The following is a 21706-nucleotide window of genomic DNA, read 5'->3' on the forward strand; positions in this document are numbered from 1 at the left end:
AGCTGATGGAGTTGGGGTGGGGAAGGGAAAGAAAGCCTCATCAAAGAGTTAGGTCTTGATGTGCCTTGAAAGGGGAGAGAGCGAGTCAGAGGGACTCCAGGAATGGAGCTCCCATGGGCGAGGGCAAAATGGTGATGGTAGGGCAGACTTGGAGGGGGATGAGGGGGACATGAAGCCAGCTGGTGTTTTCTGGGAAAGGGAATGGCTGGGTCAGGAGGTTGCAGAGGTAGGGTGGTGGTGGGGGGGGGGAAGAATGAAGGACACAGACACACACTCTCTTACAATTACTTTCCTTCACTTCTCCTCTCCCACACTCTCGCTCCCCCCTCCACTCTCTCTCTCCCCTCTCACACTCTCTCTCTCCCCTCTCACACTCTCTCTCCCTCTCTTTCAATCAGTTTTGCCAACTCCATTATATTTACCAGTGTTGCAGCCTATACTGCGGGACTCCTGAAATGAAGGGAAATAAGATGTTGCTGAGCAGTGGTATTACTGTGGGATAGTAATATCCAATAGCCACGATCTGAGGACATCCAGATTCCGCTCCAGCCACCTAATGTTTTTCTGAATGGTTTCCAGGGCAAGCTGGGTACACCTCAGCTGGGAGCTCTGCTCCTTGATAGATTCAAAGAACATTTTCACCTGAAACAGATGTATGCAGGTAAGGGTTTGGTTTACAGGACATACTTTACAAATATAGCCTGAATATAATTGAACAATGTTCAATTATATACAACATTGCGGTCATATGTTCAGGTCATATGTTCAGGATGTCTACCTCTGTACTGCCAGTTACTCAGGCTAGAAAAGAGGAAATACAGGTTAAATGGGTGGCTTTATGTTTGCCCGTATCTCTATGAGGTTCTCTCTGAGTTGTTTTCTCTCAAAATTGATTATTACCCAGTGTCAGCATTTATCGTGTTTTTGGTCAGCCGGGTGCCTGAACATGTGAAAAACCATCATCATGTTTAATAGTATCTAAACCTGAGAGGGAGCCCATATATGTATACCAACTACATCTGTAAATGTCCATGTCTGGAATGGAATGTTAAGTCTCTCCCAGAGGGACCCACCCACCTTGCATACCTGATTCCAGATTGTACTAGACACAAGTCACAAGTTTGCGAAAGCCATGGCTTGGGAACCTATAGTGTACATCGGGGAACTACTGGAGTTTAACAAGCTTAAATTGCATAGTTTGCCACCAAGAGCATTGTCTGGCAAGCTTCTCCAGCTTGGAAAACTCTACATATTGCAGGGTTAACAGGAGCCAAGTGGGAAAAATACCGGCCTCCCTCAGCAATCACTTCAAGTTCACGTTTAGCACAGGTTGTACGCAGAGTGCACCTTCCTTTACCTTTAAGCCTCACTTGAGAGTTTTGTACTGAATGTTCTAACATTGTCACCAACCATATTTTTGTGCTCTCTCTTTCATTGTGTTTATACAATAACAAAAGCCACTAACCTCCTCCAATTCTTCCTGTGATGAAAAGTGAGATGTCGTTCCAATGATAAGCCATCTGATAGTGACGGAGCCAAGCTCAAATCTATGATGAATATGGACGTTGTTAAACACCCTTCACACTGGCACTTTGCAAAAGAAAATTAATGTTCTTGGACAGTTTAGCTTAGTTTAGTATTTAGTGCTGTTATGAGGTGACCGAGGTTCCTGAATGTGAGCTGCTCTTTTTATTAGTATTATATTGATCATAGAGATCTATTATGGGAAACAATGAAGGATTCTGCTCAAAGCACAAGATCATAAAAAGCCACTCATCTCAACAGATCATATCACAAGAGTATTTCAGTCTAGTTTCACTATGTGGAGATGAACACAGGTAGGTCACCCAATGCTCCTTCACTGAGCTGTAACTGCTCCCATTGCAATTGTTCTCCATATGACATTGAAACATTCAGTGTTGGTGTGTATTGCAATGCAATACAGAGTCCTGTAGCTCAGTGGTTAGAGCACTTGCCTTGCCAGTGAGAGACCTGGGTTTGATTCCCGGCAGGGTGAAACCTTGGGCAAGTTTCCTTACTCCACACGCCTAGTAATAATCACTCAAGAAAAAAAAATTGGTCACTTCAATCCATGACTGCTTTGTGGGACACTGCTGTTCGCAATTGCCTGCCACGTTTTAACCACAAATATACAGTCAGTTCATTTTACGGTATATTCTGTGAAGCTCCCTGAGACATCTAGAAGATGTGAAAAGCGCTATATCAAATGCAAGAATTATTATTTTTTTACTTTGTTAATGTCACTGCCTTGTGCTGCTCAGATACTATGAAGGACACAAGGTCTGAATGATTAAAAAGGTACTGACTTCTCAATCAGTTTGTTCCAATTCTTCTTCACAAAATTCCAGGCAAGGAGATGTCCGACTGGGTTTCTGCTCACTGCAGCAACGACATGGGCTAGATCCTGCAACTTGATGACATTCCCTTCCATACCAATCTCCAACAACCTGGGGATATCAGAACAGAGAAGAACTGAGCATTAAGCACAAAATAAGCCTACGCCAGCCACAGGATATGCTTCACACATAAGTTTGAACAGAAGGCCACGCAAGTCACACATTCCTTTGCTGGTACAGCTTCCCTGTTGTTCTGCTGTTATATTTTTTTCTGAAGGAGAATACATTACTTTGTCCTATGTACAGAGTAATTACAGAAATGTTTGTTCAGAAATCTAGTTATAAAATTCTACTTGATCGATGGAAATCTGTAGCTTTTTGAAAGAACTGTTTTACAAGCTTGGAACACATTCCGAAACAATGGAGAAATCTATGAAAATAAAAACAAGCTGTTAGTTGCCTTTTAATCACATTCCAACACAATGAAATGAAACCTAACTGACATGAATAGCATCTAGTACCTTTTGGCTCCTCAATGTTTAATGTAAAATAAACTCCTTACCCTGACAGTTTCTCTGGATCCCTGGTGGCTGCCAAAGCGTTAACAATCTTAATCTTTTCAGCCCCTGACATGGACTGGATGTACTTCTTCAGGAGGTATTCCCATCCATCAGCCCTCTGGGCTCCCACAGAATACACGATCTCGAGAACATCTGTCGACAAACTGTGATACCAAACAACAGCAAGCTGAATAAATCGGGGTGTTAGTTTTCCAAGTTAATAGTCTTCACTGCAGCCTACATGTATATACATACATAGATACATCCACAGATATTGCATGTATCTATATATAGTATATATGTACGTGCGTGAGGGTGTGTGATTGTGTTTTTTATGGGTGAACACTTTTGTCGAATAATATCAGCCAATATTTTTCCTTAATTTTTTTTAACCAATATGTAGGAAAAAAATTAATAGTTGGGGGAATTAACAATCATAATAATTAATAATTTCCTGTATAAAGTTGTGAATATGACAATGTTTGAGTAATGCCTTGACAAGGCTTATAGTGGGGTCAAAAGTGAGCAAGGGGAGAAGGAGGAGCCTATAATCGCACACAGTGGATGAGATCAAAGATTCTTGCATTCACTACTTTATATAGGAAATAAATGTAGATAAAATCATTATGTTTGGTAATTTTAAAACCTCCCAGTGTGAAAATTGTCAAAAAGAATTTGATTTAAAATCGGTTTTTGACAAATCAGAAAAACATGAAGTAATGAAAGTGGCAATATTATTGTCCAACAAAAATCTGAAAAAATAAAATAACTAGTTGATTAACTTTAACTAATCAAAGTTAAAATTAAAATTAAAGTTAAAATAACTTTAACACTAACTGTAGTGAACAACGTAGGCATGAATCAGAATCTTTGTAAATGCCAGTAAAAGATCATTGCACCACCGGCTAATGTAACCGGTGTAATTCAACCAAAAGCGAAAAGCAGGACTCTTGGGAAACATGCTTTGTGATTTTAAAACAGGGGACTGTTACTGGGTGCTGACTGCTATTGGAGGGAATAGTAAATTTGCTGTGCAACATTTTGATTGGATGCTTAAGGCAGAAATAGATTTGTGGCGTCCTGTAGCTCAGTGGTCAGAGAACTCGCCTCGCAAGCTTGGGTTCGATTCCCAACAGGGCAAAATGTTGGGCAAGTTTCTTTACTCCACATGCTTCTGTTTACCTTTCTTTCAAACAAAGATTAGATAGTTTTCTTTCAGGAAATAACATTATGGGATATAGTACATAGGTAGTTTGGAACGTATGTGCAAGTGACTGCCTGATGGAAGATGGAAGACAAACTGGATGGACCTTGGTCTTTTTTCGTCCAGCATTTCTTATGTTCTTATGTGCCTATCAGTAAGTAGGAACCCGGATGTTAATCGATTGGTGAATTGCTGTTCCTGGGGTAATAACTCCTTCAAAAAATAATAATAAATTGGTCACTCAATCCATGATTGTTTGTGGGACACTGCTGTGCACAATTGGCTGCATTAAATGCAAGGATTATTATTATTATAGACAGATACTTGGGTAGCAGAGCTTGCCATTGGTAGCACTCTCTGGCAAGCTTTCCCACTGCTTGTCCAGCTAGGACCATTAAATCATTAGGGCTTTGGTTTACAGGGTTAACAGGAGCTGAGTCGAAAGAGTCCTTGCGCTCAGTGACTGGTCTGCCTTTCCAAGTCCTGATGATGAGCCAGGCTGGAATACTGTGGACCTGGTGTTTCAGGAACTGGACTACAGAGACCACCACAGAGGCCTGGCTCGATTCGGACATTCATGACCAAACGTGACAAATGGAATGGATGAGCCACAGTGATGTACAGTAAATACAGTATGATAATAATTATCCTTGCATTTGATATAGCGCTATTCACATCTTCTTGACGTCTCAAAGTGCTTCACAGAATATGCTTTAAAGTGAATTGACCGTATATTTGTGGGCAAAACGCGGCAGCCAATTGCGCACAGCAGTGTCCCACAAACAGTCGTGGATTGAAAATGACCAATATATTATTGCTTTGTTTTTTGGAGGGATTATTATTGGGCGTGTGGAGTAAGGAAACTTGCCCAATGATACAATGATGCAGCTAGAAGCTGATAGTATAGTATAATACTATAATGTTGGATAAGAATCATCTCAAAACCTTGCAGTATGTATGTCAGAGCTGTGTCTGATATACTTCTGGGGGTTTAAGAAATTGGCCACCAGGTGTCTCAGTGGTTCAGTATAGAGACTACTGCACACTGACACCCAGTGGTAGGAAATGGAATCACACCCACAACTGACACTGCAGTCTCCATCTCAATCAAATGGAAGTCAGGACTTCCTCACAGGAAGGAATAGTAATGTAGTAACAGTGAGAAGCTGCTGCTGCTGCCCACTCCTCACATCTGGTTCAGAGCAGCACTAGTGACGGGCTATTCCCAGGCTTCCCTTCCCAACTCTCAGCTTTTGACAAGTGTTGACAGGAGGATGGTCAAAGGAGATGTGAGAAACAACAACAACAACAACAACAACAACAGGATTCCATTTATAAAGCGCCTTTCACGTCAGGAGGACGTCCCAAGGCGCTGAGAAAATAACTTACAAAGAAAACTAAATTGGCCTCCACCTACAGCAATCTTCACATCTGACGGGGACATTATACCAGATTAAAAGCTTTTGATAGTAGTGGGATTGAAACCCATACCACCGAAGACACTGGAGCCTAAATCTATAGTCTTCTCTTTCTGGAGAAATTAAATACCAAACCCTTGTTCTTACCTTCAAGGCCATTCATGGTTATGCTCCCTCTACCTGTCCAACCTCATAACCCCATATCACCCTGGCACTCCCTCCACTCGGCAGACACTGGCCTGCTTCAGGACCCCCGCACTTCCCGTCCCACCATTGGTGGTCGGGCATACAGCATCTCTACCCCCACACTCTGGAACTCTATACTGCAATCCCTCTGCTTCACCACCTCCTTCAAGTCCGGTCTGAAGACCTTCCTCTTCGACCGTCTCTTCGGCCATCCTCCCACACCCACCTTTGCTGCCCTCCTCTCCTTCTGATCCCAACTCCCAGCTCGGGACCAATACCCCTGACAGTCCAGCATCTTTCCAATGTGAAGGATGCTGTACAAGTGTAATTGTTGTTGTTCTGCCACTCAGCCACCTACCGCACCTATTACAGTAGTATATCATCACTGAATGTATAATTTACCTAACTTTATGCACCCACAAAAAGACAAAATTTACACTAGAAATTATATAAAAATATCCCTGAATGATTTTAAGAGCACTATGTAAGATCGGGTTGATTTATCAGCAATATGTATTCAAACCTTGTTCTCATATATGTGACAATCTGATCCATCAAAAAAATTAATGACTAATAAACACTCAGCTATTCACTATTTTCTGTCTAAATGAACCAAACCCATCAATAAAACTAGGTATCAATTTCTCTATATAAGACATTTCAGCCCCTCAATGAGATTATTGGCTTAGGTTCACTCACAAACAGTCTTTGTTGTCTATATAATATATCATCGATTACAAACTGAAGCCCAACATGGTGCTAGGATGATACTGGCAGCTGTCTGCATTTCACCACAAAGGAGAAGCTGAACTAACCTGATGGTGCCATTGGAATTCTTCCACTTATTGAATAAATCTAAAGCCTTTTGGAGGCAGGGAGGGTACTGCAGGTCACAGGCCATCTCCAGGAGGTTGGTGCGCAGCAGACGCTCTGACAGGGAGCCATCGTCACTCCAGGACTGCTTGTCAATCAGGTGTTTGAAAAACTCCAGAATATATCTCTGCAATATGATGGACATCACACAAAGAGTCAGCCTGGGATTGTCTTACTTTCAATCAAATGGTCAGGGTACACAGTACAACTTGAATACAACCTTATCTGAAGGAAAAACACAAAGATTCCTTATGTTAAAGATTCACACCTGAAAACAGCCCATAATTAATTTTGTGTATCAGCTTGGCTCAATAGCTAGCATTCTCGCCTCTGAATCAGAAATTGTGGGTTCAAGCCTCATGTTGGGACTTGGAACTCATATAGTCTATGCTGACCTTTCAATGCAGTGTTGGGAATGTGCTGCATTATTGGAGATGCCGTCCCTTGAATGGACATTAATTGAAGGCCCTCTCTCCCTGTTCAGGTGGATGTTAATGATTTCTTCTTTAAAAACGAGAAGAGAGGGAAGTTTCTCCCTCTATAATCCCTCAAATAAACTTCACTTAATGGCTGTTTGCTGAGCAGGGCTGCTGTATTTGCCCACAAAATACACAGTCCTACACTTTACAGTGTATCCTGTGAAGCACTTTGAGATTTCTTCCGAAATGTGAAAGGCAAATGTAATGAGTATTGTTGTTATTACTCTGACGTGTTTTGTCTTATTTTAATTTTTATTGTGATTTCTAATAGCCAATCCAGCATTTCCCTCTTCAAAAATATTACAGTCCTAAGATTGATTACCAGAACACTCCTCAGCCCCAACAGGTGTGACTGGCAGCAGGAAATCCAATTCCTGCCAGCAGCAATATCACAGCAATGTCCAGCACTACAACCAGACCAAAGATTACATCCTTAGTCAACAAATGCAAGGTCTAGGTTAAGTGGAGATTGTTACCTTCAGATTTGTTGCAACATCAGGGATACTCCTTTTCTCAACCAATTTGTAAAATACCTCCAGATAAGCCAGACCCTGTAACACTGGCACAGTTTTGTTCTCGTGTCTCAGGTAACGGGTCAGGTCAAGAGCTCGATCAAGTGATAACTTTCCTGCACTAAAGAAAGCAAAAATGACACACAAATCAAGCTTTTCCACCTTCCCCCACTTCACTTTTATTTTACTCACCCCCCCCCACCTATCTTTTTACCATCTTATATCAAGAATCAGTCTCTGTTTGAAAAAAAGAATAGTGAGCGGTACACACACCTGAAACTACACCAGGGCTTATGAGCATCTCCACTGCGATGTACCACACTTTTATTTATCTTTCCCCTCCCCACTCCCCTTGGCTCCCAACTGCAGTGTTAATTGTTTTACGACGTCCTCCAAACACCAAAGATACATTGTCTGGTAATTGTATTGTACAATTCTGAGTTTCAGAAGTACTTAAGGTGTATTGGCTAGGGTATTAGGATAAACATTTGAAGAGGAACAACATAAAAACCTATGAGAAAACAGCAAATAACTGGAATTAAGAATCAATAGGTCTCAGTAGAATTGGATTAAAGTAACTCAATGACCTCCCAGGTAGTCACTTCTATGAATCTAACACTTTGATTGGGAATGTATATTCACAGAATAAGGTGATATTGACTATCAGGTCAATAATGCTATTTATCTTGGCAATTCACAATACCTGACGAGTTGGAAAGCATTATGAATGAGGTGTGTTCGGTCCTTCATGCTCAGGAGGGTGTGATCCTGATCCAGTAGATTAACCAGTGCATCCCATCCACTGTGCTCATAGTGTACAATGTAATAGCCATTCATGTCCACGTTAAACTTCACCCAGTCAGCTTCTTTGTCCAGTTTAATAGTATCTGATTAACACAAGATCAGTGGGTTTAGTGACGTTCACCAACAAATGAAAACCTAAGAGTTTAGCTTCATCGGTTAGATTGGATTCTGAATTACACTCACACTACACCTGAATTCTGTTGTAAACATTAACAACGTCAATAATTTGCATTTATGTAGCACCCTTCATATCAGATAATGTCTTGGAATGCTGTACAGTAGCCAGATTGGGCGCAGTTAAGAGGTAGGTTTTCAGGTGATTAAAAAATAGGTAAGGGAGGGTGTGGGTCAAAGAGGCTGAGGCAGGGAGTTCTAGAGATTATGAACGTTGTGGCTGAAGGCATGTACAGCCACTCATGGTGGCATGGAGAGATCAGGGGACTTGCAGACGTTGTGCTATGAAGGATATCACATTGCTACAAAGGCACTTGAAATAAATAGAGGGAAGAAGACTGAGATTTAAATAATTTCATATTGATACACATTTCTGTGAAGCGCTTTGCGACGTCTCGAAGACGTGATAAGGCTCTATAGCAAATGCGTAAACGTCAAATAACGATCATTATTATTTCATTAAATCTCATCAAGAAGAGCAGCCGCTCACACTCACATGAGCGCTCTGAGATGCCGTCCGGAGTGGAGGGCGCTATATAAATCCAAGTTGTTGTTGTTGAGTCTAGGTTCTGTCGGAAGTGTGTTTTCAGGATTTTCTTCACTTATGTTATAAATTTATTTTGTTGGTCAATCATAAAGTTTGTCTTAGACTGTCTTAGACTGTCTGTCCCAGCTAATTGAGCAAACAGATGGACAAGAGTAGCCTTGGATAGGGTCTGTCGTTGGTCTTTTTCCCTCTCTCATGGACCATCACCAAAGCTCTCCTCAATGGTACTCTGACAGGACAACTAAACTAAGATACTATAGAGAACTGAGATACCATAGAGCACAGATGACCTAAGATACCATAGAGCACAGATGACCTAAGATACCATAGAGCACAAATGACCTAAGATACTATAGAGCACAGATAACCTAAGATACTATCGAGCATAGATGACCTAAGATACTATAGAGCACAGATGAACTAAGATACTATGTAGCATAGATGAACTAAGATACTATGTAGCATAGATGAACTAAGATACTATATAGCATAGATGAACTAAGATACTATGTAGCATAGATGAACTAAGATACTATGTAGCATAGATGAACTAAGATACTATATAGCATAGATGAACTAAGATACTATGTAGCAAAGATGACCTAAGATACTATAGAGCACAGATGAACTAAGATACTATAGAGAACAGATGAACTAAGATACTATGTAGCATAGATGAACTAAGATACTATAGAGCACAGCTAATCTAAACTGGCGATGGCAGCACGTGACACATTGAATCTCTAATTCTGCAGTCCTTGACAACCATCTCTGCATCACACCTGGTGCCATGTGTATACTCCTCAATGTAGTGTGTACGAGATCTCTCACCTGATTTTGTTTTCAGCAGATATCTGCCAATTCTGTCTGAGCTACTCGTGATGTAAGTTAGCGGGATGTGCCACAGATAGCTGCAAAAGATGAGGTAAAAATATTTTTGATTCTGCAGGTGTTGCAGAAGGTGTTATAATGATCTATAAGCAAAACTCCGCCAAAAACAACACAGGAAAACAATCACAAGTGACCAATAACTACCCAGACTGCAGTGACTCCCACACAGGGTCCTCTGGAAGGACACCCTTCAGGAAACGCTCCTGTCGTAGCCGGATTAAGCTCCCGCTGTGTTCAACAATGATCACTGGCAGCCCTTTCTGAAGTGTCCAAGTATTCATAACCTCCTTGATGTCCAGATGTTCCTCTGTATAAAGATACTGAGGAAAATAAAGGCACAGATTGCAGTTTTAATACTAAGCGCTTTCATACAAATGTATTTTATTCATTTGAAAAACATTGCAGATCAGTTATGGTCTACTACTGTTTGTAACTTAATCTGTTCTTAGAATCAGTAAAGTGGTGGCTAATGCAACCTTTTGAATCCACAGTATGTGTTAATGAATAAAAGAATGAACCAAAACTTACAGCGTTTTTAGCCGCTTGTGAAGTGCTGTAGCAGAATCCACCTGAAGTGAAGTTTACTTCTGTGCAAGTCTATTGGGAAGTAAGAATTTAATGGTTTAACACATGCTGAAACCATAGATCTTCTCAGTACGTCTTTGTTTCCAAACCAAAAGAACTGAGTGAAGACAGCAAAGTTCCACCTTAATATGAGGCTCTGGGACAATGGAAATGTCAGGTCAAGATGTCTTGACAATTGTTCAAGGATGAATAATGTAGGATGTATGGGTTGATCAATATTCAATGCATTTCTCAAGTTTCGCTTTGGGGATTCAGAGGGAACCTCTGCTGAGTCTACTCTCAGTACATTATAGGATTTGGATAAAGTCTGTGGTAGAATGCATTCTGTTTGGTCTTTGAGAGAAGTAACCTTGGTTGTCTGAATAGATTTTACTTGTCCATACTTATATTAAAAAAATCCATCGTCTACTGTACTAAGTGGTTTGAAAAACTAAATTGAATCTTCTTTTAGCAACTGGTGAATTCCTCCAGGGAGAGAGTACACATTCATAGAAAATGTCCATGTGTAAGTGACATATATGCAGTATGTGGAATTCTTAGTGAGACACCTGATTGACCAAAACAAATGGTGTCAATAGACAATAATGGTGCTTTTCAAATGCAAAATCATTTTTGTTACAGAAAGGTAAAGCCTTACATTGGCCATGCTGTTCCACAGGTCCTCGTTCTTGGCATTCCCATAGCTGTATTTCCGCAGGTAAGAAACTAAGCCACTCTGGAAAACCTCCTCTGTTAGAAAATTCCTCAGCATGTGCAGAATGCAAGCGCCCTACATTCAACAGTAGCAAAGGGTCAGTTACAACATGCAAAATCTGGAATTAATGAATTGTCCCCATTACTAAATAAAAAAGACAACCAAATAAGTAACAGACGAAGCATCAATGCTTATTCAAACCCTCTTTGAAAGACCAAACCTTGATGTACAGTAGTTTTACTGTAGCCATATGTAAATATTGGGCACATACTACCAACTAGAGAAACAGGGTTAGAGGTTAAGCATAACTTCTCCTCACATAAAGGCTTGGGATATTATCCCGATGTGAAAGACACTAATATAACTGTAAATTTGTGTTGTACTGTATAAACACAATTCTATCAGGCATTATTAGCCTACTAAAGAATATATAAATTCTATCAAGTGGATGCCGCATTTTGCCCACAAAGTATACAGTCAATTCACTTTACAGTATATTCTGTGAATTGCTAGGAGACTTTTCGAAGACGTGATAAGGAGCTATATCAAATGCAAAGACTATTATTACCTTACACAGAGAGTAATTAAAGACTGGAATGGGTTACCAGGAGGCCTGTTTTAGAAACAGTTTAATGCTGTTATAGGAAGTTGGTAGGATGGGTATTCTAGAAGGATGTGATCCAATAGGCCAAAGGGCCATTCAAACCTCTGTTTTGATTAGATTAGCCCAGGACTAGCTTTATGGTCTAGTTTCTATTAAATTTCCACTTACTTTCTCATAAGACATGGAGTCAAACATTTCCTGGATCTGAGTTGGACTTTCTGCTGCTGTGGATATGGCACGTGATGAATTCATGGAGTCGCTTCCCATTGCTCCAAAACATTTGTTCAAAAAGAAGTCATCCTGGGCAGATCAACATGAAAGAATATGTTAAATTGAGTCAAAGATCCTGTAGTTATTGAGCTACTGGTATTGAGAAGAATTTACTCACCACTTGTAGCTCTGGGTAGGTGGCACCAACAGAGACAAACTCCATGTACCGGGCAAAGCCTTCATTTAGCCAGATGTCATTCCACCACTCCATTGTCACCAGGTTACCAAACCACTGGAGGAAACAAACAATCATTAAGACACTGAAAAGTTTTCTTTAAATTAGCGAGGATTGCAAATGGTCTTTAATTAAACTAAACTTTGAAAATTGCCACATATGTAGTAAGAAATTGAAGCAGACATAAAACCACCAGACACTGATCTCACAACTGTTTGCTTTTGTTGATTATTATAGCGCTGTGATTAATTACAATTGTAGTCAACTTTAACCTTTCACGTCTTCGAGACGTCTCAAAGCACTTCCAGAATGTATTGTGAAGGGAAATGAGTATATATTGCGGGCAAAATGCAGCAGCCAATTGCACAAAGCAAACAGTGGATTGAGTGACATTTTTTTTTGAAGGGATTATAACCCCAGATAAACGACTCACCAATCGATTAACAACCGAGTTCCTACTTACTGCTAGGTAAACAGAGGCGTGTGGAGTAAGGAAACTCGCCCAAAGTTTCGCCCTGCCTGGGAATGGAATCCGGGTCCTCTCGCTCGTGAGGCGAGTGCTCTAACCACTAAGCTATAATAATCCACCAGAATACAGCATTCCAGGATGGTATCCTGTATGAAAGTTGCTGTATAAGTGCAAGTTATTGTTATGGTATGGCTTCCACTGTAAGAGATGAAAATACCTGATGAGCCAGTTCATGCCCAATCACCATAGTAATCCGCAGTTTATCCGATGCTGAGGAGGTCACTGAATCGTAGAGTAGAGCTGTCTCCCTATACGTGATCAAACCCCAGTTCTCCATGGCTCCTGACTGGAAATCAGGAATCGCCACGAGGTCTAAAAGTACAATATTTCTTCTTTTATTTGTCATATCAACAAGGTCAATTTTCACAATATCATTGATATACAGTACATTGCAACAAGATGAAATTAAATTGTTGACCTTTTAAAAGAACCTCATGATTGTATTATATCCCTTTCCCAGTAATAATAATCCTTGCATTTGATATAGAGCCTTGTCATGTCTTCTAGACGTCTCAAAGCACTTCACAGAAAATACTGTAAAGTGAATTGACTATATGTTTTGTGGGCGAAACGCAGCAGTCAATTGTGCCCAGGAGTGCACCACAAACAGTCATGGATTAAGGGACCAAATTATTATTTTTTTGAAGGGATTATTACCCCTGGATAAGCGATGCACTAATGGTCTAACAACCGGGTTCCTACTTACTGCTTGGTAATCAGTGGCGTGTGGAGTAAGGAAACTTGCCCAACGTTTATGTTGATATTGCCATACCTTGCTTTGGGAGTGGGAAGTAGATATTGAAATAATGTTCATAAAACTCCAGTAGTTTCACCGCTGCTTCCAAAGCATAGTGAGTTTGGCTCCACTTGTCTGGAACAGCGTATATGGACACCTATTAAGTGGGGTATAGACGTGTCAAAGTCCTTCACTTCAATGAGCAGGAAAGTGTACATTGCATCTCAGAACAGGCAATTGCTTACAACATAGTTTCACACAAAAAAACCTCTTAAAACAACCAGCTTCAAAATTAAAGACTGATTAATGAATTTTCCCACATTCTTGACACTCTTAAATAGTGCATTAATAGAGCAGATCTATACCTAGGTGGAATTTTACCCCATATAAATATTGAATATGAGGTACCTGGGTGTGCAGGGCACTGGATTGTCCCTCCTCCCAATTGATACCCCTAGTTAAAGATCCCATGGCATTCGTTCAGAGAAGAGCAGGAAGTTACTGTATTCTGGTCCCCTGGATAATATTATTTGTTGATACTTGTTCTTTTGGCATGTTTCGGGTCCCTATTAGCTGTCACACTTGACTATATCAACAGAATACATTGTATAGTAACTCAATGGGAAGCCTTTTGAAAGATATTGACCCAATGAGTGGCTACGTAACAGTTATTCTGCTTAATTTTTTTTGAAATTTTATTTACTTGATGTGGCAGCAATGTTGTGTTCCATACACCCAGCCATACAGAGCAGGAACCAGGACAAGACACAGAGAGACAACTTTGGTGCAAAGCTCACCTTAATTCCTGTTGAAGTTATAGCACTAACAGATTTGAAGTCGCAGACAATAAATGCCACCAGGTATGTGCTCATCCTCACACTCACAGCAAAATGGTCTTCAAAAAGCCCCTCCCCTATTGGTAAAGATTTAACCTGGAAGATATAAAAACAAAATATTCACTTATGAAGCAGAACATTTTTTTCAAATGAAACATTTACTTTCTCACTGTTTTTTCCAAAAAAAAGTTTTTTGTGAGTTTAAGACAAAACTTGTGGAGTCCTGTAGCTCAGTGGTTAGAGCACTCGCTTTGCAAGTGAGAGACCTGAGTTCAATTCCAGGCAGGGCGAAACCTTGGGCAAGTTTCCTTACTCCACACGCCTAATAATAATAATCCCTCCAAAAAACCAAAAACAATAATTAAATTGGTCATTTTCAATCTACGACTGCTTGTGGGACATTGCTGTGCGCAATTGGCTGCCGCGTTCGCCCACAAATATAGTCAATTCACCTTACAGTGTGTTCTGTGAAGCGCTTTGGGACGTCCTCCCGACGTGAAAAGCGTTATATCAAATGCAAGGATTATTATTATTATTATTATTATAAAACTTATTCACATCTGTGTTAGATGGTGTTAATTTAAAGTGAGGTGGAAATGAGGGTTAGAGTCTGATAATAAGGCTTCCGTCACTGTGAGCTCAGACACAACCAGCTTTTTTTTATTTAATTCTTCACTCACTCACTCGCTCCCTCACTCGCTCCCTCCCTTCCTCCCTCTCTCATTCATAAAAGCCATCATAGAGACAGTGTATGAAAAGCCAGAGTTCTCCTCTTTTTACCCATTTGACAATAACGTGAAGTGGAAAGTTTGTCTGTAGTTGCAGGTCAGGCTAAACAATCCTACAATCATAAACAGTGAGGGTGTGACTGTCAAACAGAATGAAGACCACTTACCATGGGCATGTTGGACAGTGCAATGTATTGGCTGCCTCTCCTGATCTTGACTGAGAAGTTCGCTTTGAAAGACGGTTCATCAAAGCAAGGAAAGGCCATGCGTGCTGATGTAGGTTCAAAATCGGTAGAAGCAAGCAGTCTAGAAAGGGAAGACATTCATCAAAAGAAATTAGAGCAAGTTAAATGAATGTGAAATAAGCGAAGGGCAAGTTGCACATTAAGGCAACTATTTATATTGCCCTGGGATCATGTGGGGGATGAGTATGTGTACATCCAACCCAACTCTATCTCTTTATCTAGTATGTGTACTTTTTATATACTGAGATAAGGCAGCTAATTTATAATTATAATAAATAAACAAAATTCCTTGCATTTGATACAGAATATTTCATGTTGGTCGGACGTCGCAAAGGGCTTTACAGGATATTCTGTAAAGTGCAGTGATGGTGTATTTTATAGATTGATGACATAATTTGGGGTATTGTCAAGATTACCCATTTGTGACTCGGAGTTGGGTTTTTGATACTGCGCTCTCCATGCAATGAATTTGTCGGGCTAAGCCTAATACCACTCCATTGAAATAGATGCACAATCAGCATACACAACAGCAATTCCATGTGAAGCACTTTGTGAGGTTTCATGTTATAGGCATGATTTCAAATGCAAGAATTATCAAATGCATACATAAGGGAGTAAGGAACAGAGGGGCATTGGAGATGGGAGGGGGATTGGGACAGGTGGAGGCTCACCTGGAGTATATACACTGGCACAGGACAGTTGGTCTGAAAGGCCGGTTTCTGTGATGTAACATTCTATGCTATGCAAAACTTTGCTCCTGTTTGCTACTAATAATCAACTAAAGAAGAAATCTTCATGTGGGGGCAGAGAGCATGGTTGACGTACTGAATGAGAAATTCCATCTGTGTCACAAAAGAGGAGGATGCAGCCGATGCCACAGTATCGGAGGAGAGAGTAGAAAATTGGATAAGATAAGAATAAACCGAGAGGAGATACTAAAAAGTTTGTTTTTAGTCTGGACGGGATGCATCCTAGCTTACTGTGGGAAGTAAGGGGGGACATAATGGAGGCTCTGGCCATAATCTTTCAATCCTCCTTGGACACCGGGGGCGGTGCCAGAGGACTGGAGGGTTGTTACTCCCCTATACAAAAAGGGGCACAAGAATAAACCTGGGAACTACAGGCCAGTCAGCCTAATGTCAGTAGTGAGGAAACATCTAGAGACTATAATCCGGGACAAAATAATTTTTCATACAGAAAAATATGGGTTAATAAAATACAGCCAACACAGATTTATTAAAGGCAAATCATGTCGAACAAATCTGATAGAATTTTTTGATGAAGTAACGGAGAGGATGAGTGAAGGTAACCGTGCCTTCAGCTCCCCTCTCGACTCTCTACCCCCTCCTCGCTCCCTCCCTTCACTCACACTGACCATTTCCTGCTGCTCGGGTCCCGACCCAACTGTCCAGCGCCTTGGCACGTCCTCCCGACGTGAAAGGCGCTTTATAAATGCAATCTTGTTGTTGTGATAATAATAATCCTTGCATTTGATATAGCACTTTTCACATCATCTAGATGTCTTAAAGCACTTCATAGAATAGGCTGTAAAGTGAATTGACTGTATATTTGTGGGCGAAATGCGGCAGCTAATTGCGCACAGCAGTGTCCCCCAAACAGTCGTAGATTGAAATGACCAATTTATTATTGTTTTTTTTTAAGGGATTATTATCAGGCGTGTGGAGTAAGGAAACTTGCTCAAGGTTTCGCCCTGACGGGAATCGAATCCAGGTCTCTCACTTGCAAAGTGAGTGCTCTAACCACTGAGCTACAGGACTCCACAAGGTAGTGCAGTTGATGTAGTTTATATGGATTTTCAAAAGGCGTTTGATAAATACCACATAAGAGACTTGTAAGCAAAATAGAAGCCCACGTATTAAAGGGACAGTGGCAGCATGGATACAGGACTGGCTGGGAGACAGAAAGCAGAAAGCACAGAGTGGTGGTGAACAGGTGCTGACAGCATCAGCATCCAAGGCTGCACTCTCCACCTCTCAAAGGCAGTCAGGAACCTCGGTGTTCTGTTCGACCCTGAGACGTCCTTTCTTCCTCATATCCGCACCACAACTGGCACTGCCTTCCATCACCTCCGGAACATCGCCAGACTACGGCACTACCTCACCCCTCACGCTGCTGAAACTCTGGTCCACGCCTTTGTCACCTCAAGGCTGGACTATGGAACTCTCTCCTCGCCGGCCTTCCCGCCACCTCCCTCCACAAGCTGCAGGTCATTCAGAACTCTGCAGCTCGTGTACTCTCCCGCACCAGACTTCGGGACCACATCACTCCCACCCTCGCTCGCCTCCACTGGCTCCCCATCCCCCAGAGGATCGAATTCAAGATCCTCACCCTCACCTACAAGGCCATTCACGGCCTCGCTCCCTCCTACCTCTCCGACCTACTATCGCCCTACTTACCTGCCCATACCCTCCTTTCTTCTGGCTGCGGACTGCTCTACATCCCCCGCCCTAACTGCCCTACCATCGGTTGGTGGGCCTTCAGCCTCTCAGCCCCGAGGCTCTGGAACTCCATCCCCCAGTGCCTTCGCCGCCTCCTCCCTTTCCTCCTTCAAGGCCGGTCTCAAGACCTTTCTCTTTGACCGTGCCTTCAGCTTCCCTCTCACTCTCTTCCCCCTCCTCGCTCCCTCCCTTCCCTCCCCTCACCCTGACCATTTACCCCCTGCTCGGGTCCTGACCCAACTGTCCAGCGCCTTGGGACGTCCTCCCGACGTGAAAGGCGCTCTATAAATGAAATCTTGTTGTTGTTGTTGTTTTTCTGACTGGAGGGAAGTGTGGAGTAGTGTCCCCCAGGGTTCAGTATTGGGACCACTGCTGTTTTTGATCTATAAAAATGAGCTGGACTTGGGTATAGGGAGTACAATTTCCAAGTTTACAGATGATACTAAACTTGGGAAATGTAGTAAACAGTGAGGAGGATAGTAGCAGACAACAAATAGACATAGACAGACTGTAAAAATGGGCAGACACGTGGCAGATTAAGTTTAATGTGGAGAAATGCGAAGCGATATATTTTGATGGTGCAATTCTAAAGAGGGTGAAGGAACAGAGAGATCTGGTGGTTCATACAAGTAAATCTGTGAAGGTGGCAGGACAGGTAGATAAAGCTGTTAAAAAAGCATACAGGATACTAGGGTTTATAAATATGGTCATAGAATACAAAAGTCAGGAAGTTATGATGAACCTTTATAAAACACTGGTTAGGCCTCAGCTGGAGTGCAGTGTTCAGTTCTGAGCACCATACTTTAGAAAGAATGTCAAGACATTGGAGAGAGCGCAAAGGAGATTTACCAGGAATAAGGGACTTCAGTTATGAGGAAGGCTAGAGAAGCTAGGATACTTCTCCTTGGAGCAGAGAAGGTTAAGAGGAGATTTAATAGAAGTTTTCAAAATTATGAAGGGATTTCATAGGGTGAACAAGGAGAAACTATTTCCACTGGTGGGTGGGTCGGTAACTTAAGGACACCAATTTAAAATAGTTGTTAAAAGAAACAGAGGGGAGATGAGGAGAAATTTTTTCACACAGCGAGTTGTTTGGATCTGGAATTCATTGCCTGAAAGGGTGGTGGAAGCCAATTCGATAACAACTTTTAAGAGAAATAGATAATTATTTGGGGAGGACACGCTTGCAGGGCTATCGGGAGAGAGTAGGGGAGTGGGATTGATTTGGATAGCTCTTTTCAAAGAGCCGGCACAGACATGATGGGCTGAATAGTCTCCTTCTGTGTTGTATAATTCTATGATTCTACAACATTGAGGGAACAGTTTACTCGGGTACCAGAGCAGCATTTATGAGTTAACCACATACAAAACAAATGCTAACTTACCTTGTTTTGCCATCTTGTGTTTTATAGCTGCTTTTGTAGAAACCATAGAAACCGTCAGACAGATTGGCTGCATAGTTTATGTTAATAATGTACTTCTCTCCAGCACCCAGAGGCTCAATAGACTGAAGCGCTATTTGCTCGTAAGGTGGAAACTCCAAAACATTCATGGCTTTTTCATGTTGGGCAATTCCATCTTGTGTTAATGCAATGGTGGCGCTGGTGATTTCCAGGTACTTGCTGTGGAGGACAATGGAGTTGGTGTCTTGTTTGACAGAGACCTCAATCTTGGCTACTCCAGTGAAACTCAGAGTGGTTAGATTTGGGTGTATCAACAGGTCATAGTGAAGTGGGATGATTCTATTGGGCAACCTCATCTTGTTCCAGGGAAATTTCTGTCCATTAGAAGCTATAGGAGCATCTCCACTCTCATGGTCATTGGTGCTTAATGCAGAGCTCAGCAAGAACTGCAATAGTATTCCAGCAATCAATAACACCATCTCCCTTTTCGATAACATTCTCCTCGCAGAGTCCCCTGAAAGAACAACAGGTCAGTAATATTGCATGGTCAGAGACAGTATCATTGAAATGGTAATAGCACATTCTGAAACCTATCTACACCTTATTGACATCCAACAGTGTGTGGATGACAATCAGGAGTAATCTGCAAATATAATACATTCTCACATTACTGAACTTCAAACAACAGAGTTAATTGACATACATAATAATCGCATGGTCCTCACAGGTTATTTTAATGCTGTTAGTTTTGTTATCATGACTGTCTAAATACAAAATGTTCAGACTCGCAATACATTACTTACATTTCATGCATATTATATTTGAAAACACAATTTTAAAATTGGAAGCTAAGCCACTCCGAAGTCAATCCAGATTTTTTTCTTCAAAGGATTGCAATGCACTGCCCCCAGCAGACAACAATTATAGAATCAACTGAGAAGTTTGAGGGAAATAGAAAGATAGATGGAAAATAAGGTATGTGTGTGTTCAGCCAAGTTCAGTGGTAGTCAGAAGGTTGTGGGCTCAAGCCCTGCATCAGGACTTGAACTCATATAGTCTAAGATGACACTCCAATGTTGGGGGGTGTTACATTGCCGCAGATGCTATCCTTCGGACGAGGTGTTAAGCCAAGGCCAAGTCTGCCTATTTAGATGGATGTGGAAGATCCCATGGCACTGTCCGAGAAGAGTTTCTCCCAATGTGCTGTCCAACAATACCCCAAATAAAATGAGTCACTCGTTTCATGGCTTAGTTGTTTGTAGGATATTACTGTGCAAAATAGGGCTTCCACTTTTGCCTACAAACACACAGTCACACCATTTTGTGGTAAATGCCGTGAAGTCTTCTTTGGGAAAGCCTTCATTTGGTGCTATACCAAATGCAAGGATTATGATGTATTAATAATAATAAGGAATATAGCAAAAATAAAGGAAACAAGAACAAGACAGCTCTGAGTTTGAATACTGATGGATAAACCTTTTCATTTCAGGACAATAAAAATGAATACAACACCATGTCCTGGATTCATTTCCTGGGAGGGGGGAGAGATCAGTCAGGCTGTTTCTGATCCTGATCCCAGCCCTTGTGGTGGTTGACCTCCTGTGTGGATCACCATAAAAACTAACTCCATCAATGGATCGGATTGAAATCCGGGTCAGGACGGCAGAGCCCTTACAGACCCCGTGTGCAGCTCAGTGGCTGTGAACAGCTCCACATTGGGCTCAGGATCACCTGCTCCTGGGCTGCCCACACCGGCAGTCACTGCACATCGTCGTCTTCACTAATTCTCACCGCCGTCCCCACGTTTGCAGTTCATCTTCACTCATTTTCTAAAAGCAGAATAAACACCAGAGATACTCACCAGGTCCGGTCTCCTCCTCTGCCCTTCCCTCCTCTCAGCTCAGCTCTCGCACAGTCACTCTCAATACTTTCACTTTCATTCTGGTCTGTGATCAGCGGATACTGCAATCAAACCCACATTACACACTCCCCACCACCCACCCTCCCACCCCCACCCTCCCCACCCCACCCACACCCTCCCATCCCCCCTCCCCACACACCCCACACTCCCCATCCCCCACACACCCCCACACCCTCCCCATCCCCCACCCACACACACCCCACCCACACCCTCCCCATCCACCACCCACACGATCCTCTGGGGGATGGGGAGCCAGTGGAGGCGAGCGAGGGTGGGAGTGATGTGGTCCCGAAGCCTGGTGCGGGACAGTACACGAGCTGCAGAGTTCTGAATGACCTGCAGTGTGGAGGGAGGTGGCGGGAAGGCCGGCGAGGAGAGAGTTCCCATAGTCCAGCCTTGAGGTGATAAAGGCGTGGACCAGAGTTTCAGCAGCGTGAGGGGTGAGGTAGTGCCGTAGTCTGGCGATGTTCCGGAGGTGATGGAAGGCGGTGCCAGTTGTGGTGCGGATATGAGGAG

At 42.1% G+C, this 21706-nt stretch overlaps 1 protein-coding gene across 4 annotated transcripts; it reads right to left on the reverse strand.

Moving 5' to 3' along the window:
• Window positions 1-383: 383 nt before the first annotated feature.
• On the reverse strand, window positions 384-21156 carry LOC103178414 (endoplasmic reticulum aminopeptidase 2). Of its 4 annotated transcripts, none has more exons than XM_042334197.1 (19): window positions 21131-21156; window positions 19252-19783; window positions 15330-15468; window positions 14396-14530; window positions 13635-13755; window positions 13020-13174; window positions 12277-12390; window positions 12057-12188; window positions 11228-11359; window positions 10534-10602; window positions 10150-10325; window positions 9946-10025; window positions 8293-8476; window positions 7554-7710; window positions 6541-6725; window positions 2920-3081; window positions 2328-2468; window positions 1466-1547; window positions 384-642 (listed from the first exon to the last, which is right to left on the reverse strand). In XM_042334197.1, exons 2-19 carry the CDS (start codon window positions 19764-19766, stop codon window positions 490-492), a joined length of 2832 nt encoding a protein of 943 aa, XP_042190131.1. In that variant the 5' UTR covers window positions 19767-19783; window positions 21131-21156; the 3' UTR covers window positions 384-489. The 4 variants fall into 4 exon arrangements, with proteins under 4 accessions (XP_042190131.1, XP_042190144.1, XP_042190137.1 ...); XM_042334210.1 differs by having other exon boundaries at window positions 19252-19795; window positions 21131-21153; XM_042334203.1 differs by lacking the exon at window positions 21131-21156 and adding an exon at window positions 21001-21116.
• Window positions 21157-21706: the final 550 nt, after the last annotated feature.

Source organism: Callorhinchus milii, unplaced genomic scaffold (assembly GCF_018977255.1).
Source record: "Callorhinchus milii isolate IMCB2004 unplaced genomic scaffold, IMCB_Cmil_1.0 Scaffold1, whole genome shotgun sequence".
NCBI classification, from domain to species: domain Eukaryota; kingdom Metazoa; phylum Chordata; class Chondrichthyes; order Chimaeriformes; family Callorhinchidae; genus Callorhinchus; species Callorhinchus milii.

What these genes read in the sequence shown, in the direction of transcription:
- LOC103178414 (XM_042334195.1), bottom strand. An exon ending in ACTCCATGTCTTATGAGAAA is followed by an intron (nt 11,360 to 12,056) that starts GTAAGTGGAAAT and finishes TGTTGAATGTAG; the next exon opens with GGCGCTTGCATTCTGCACAT. An exon ending in TCTGCTGAAAACAAAATCAG is followed by an intron (nt 8,477 to 9,945) that starts GTGAGAGATCTC and finishes TGTGTTAATCAG; the next exon opens with ATACTATTAAACTGGACAAA.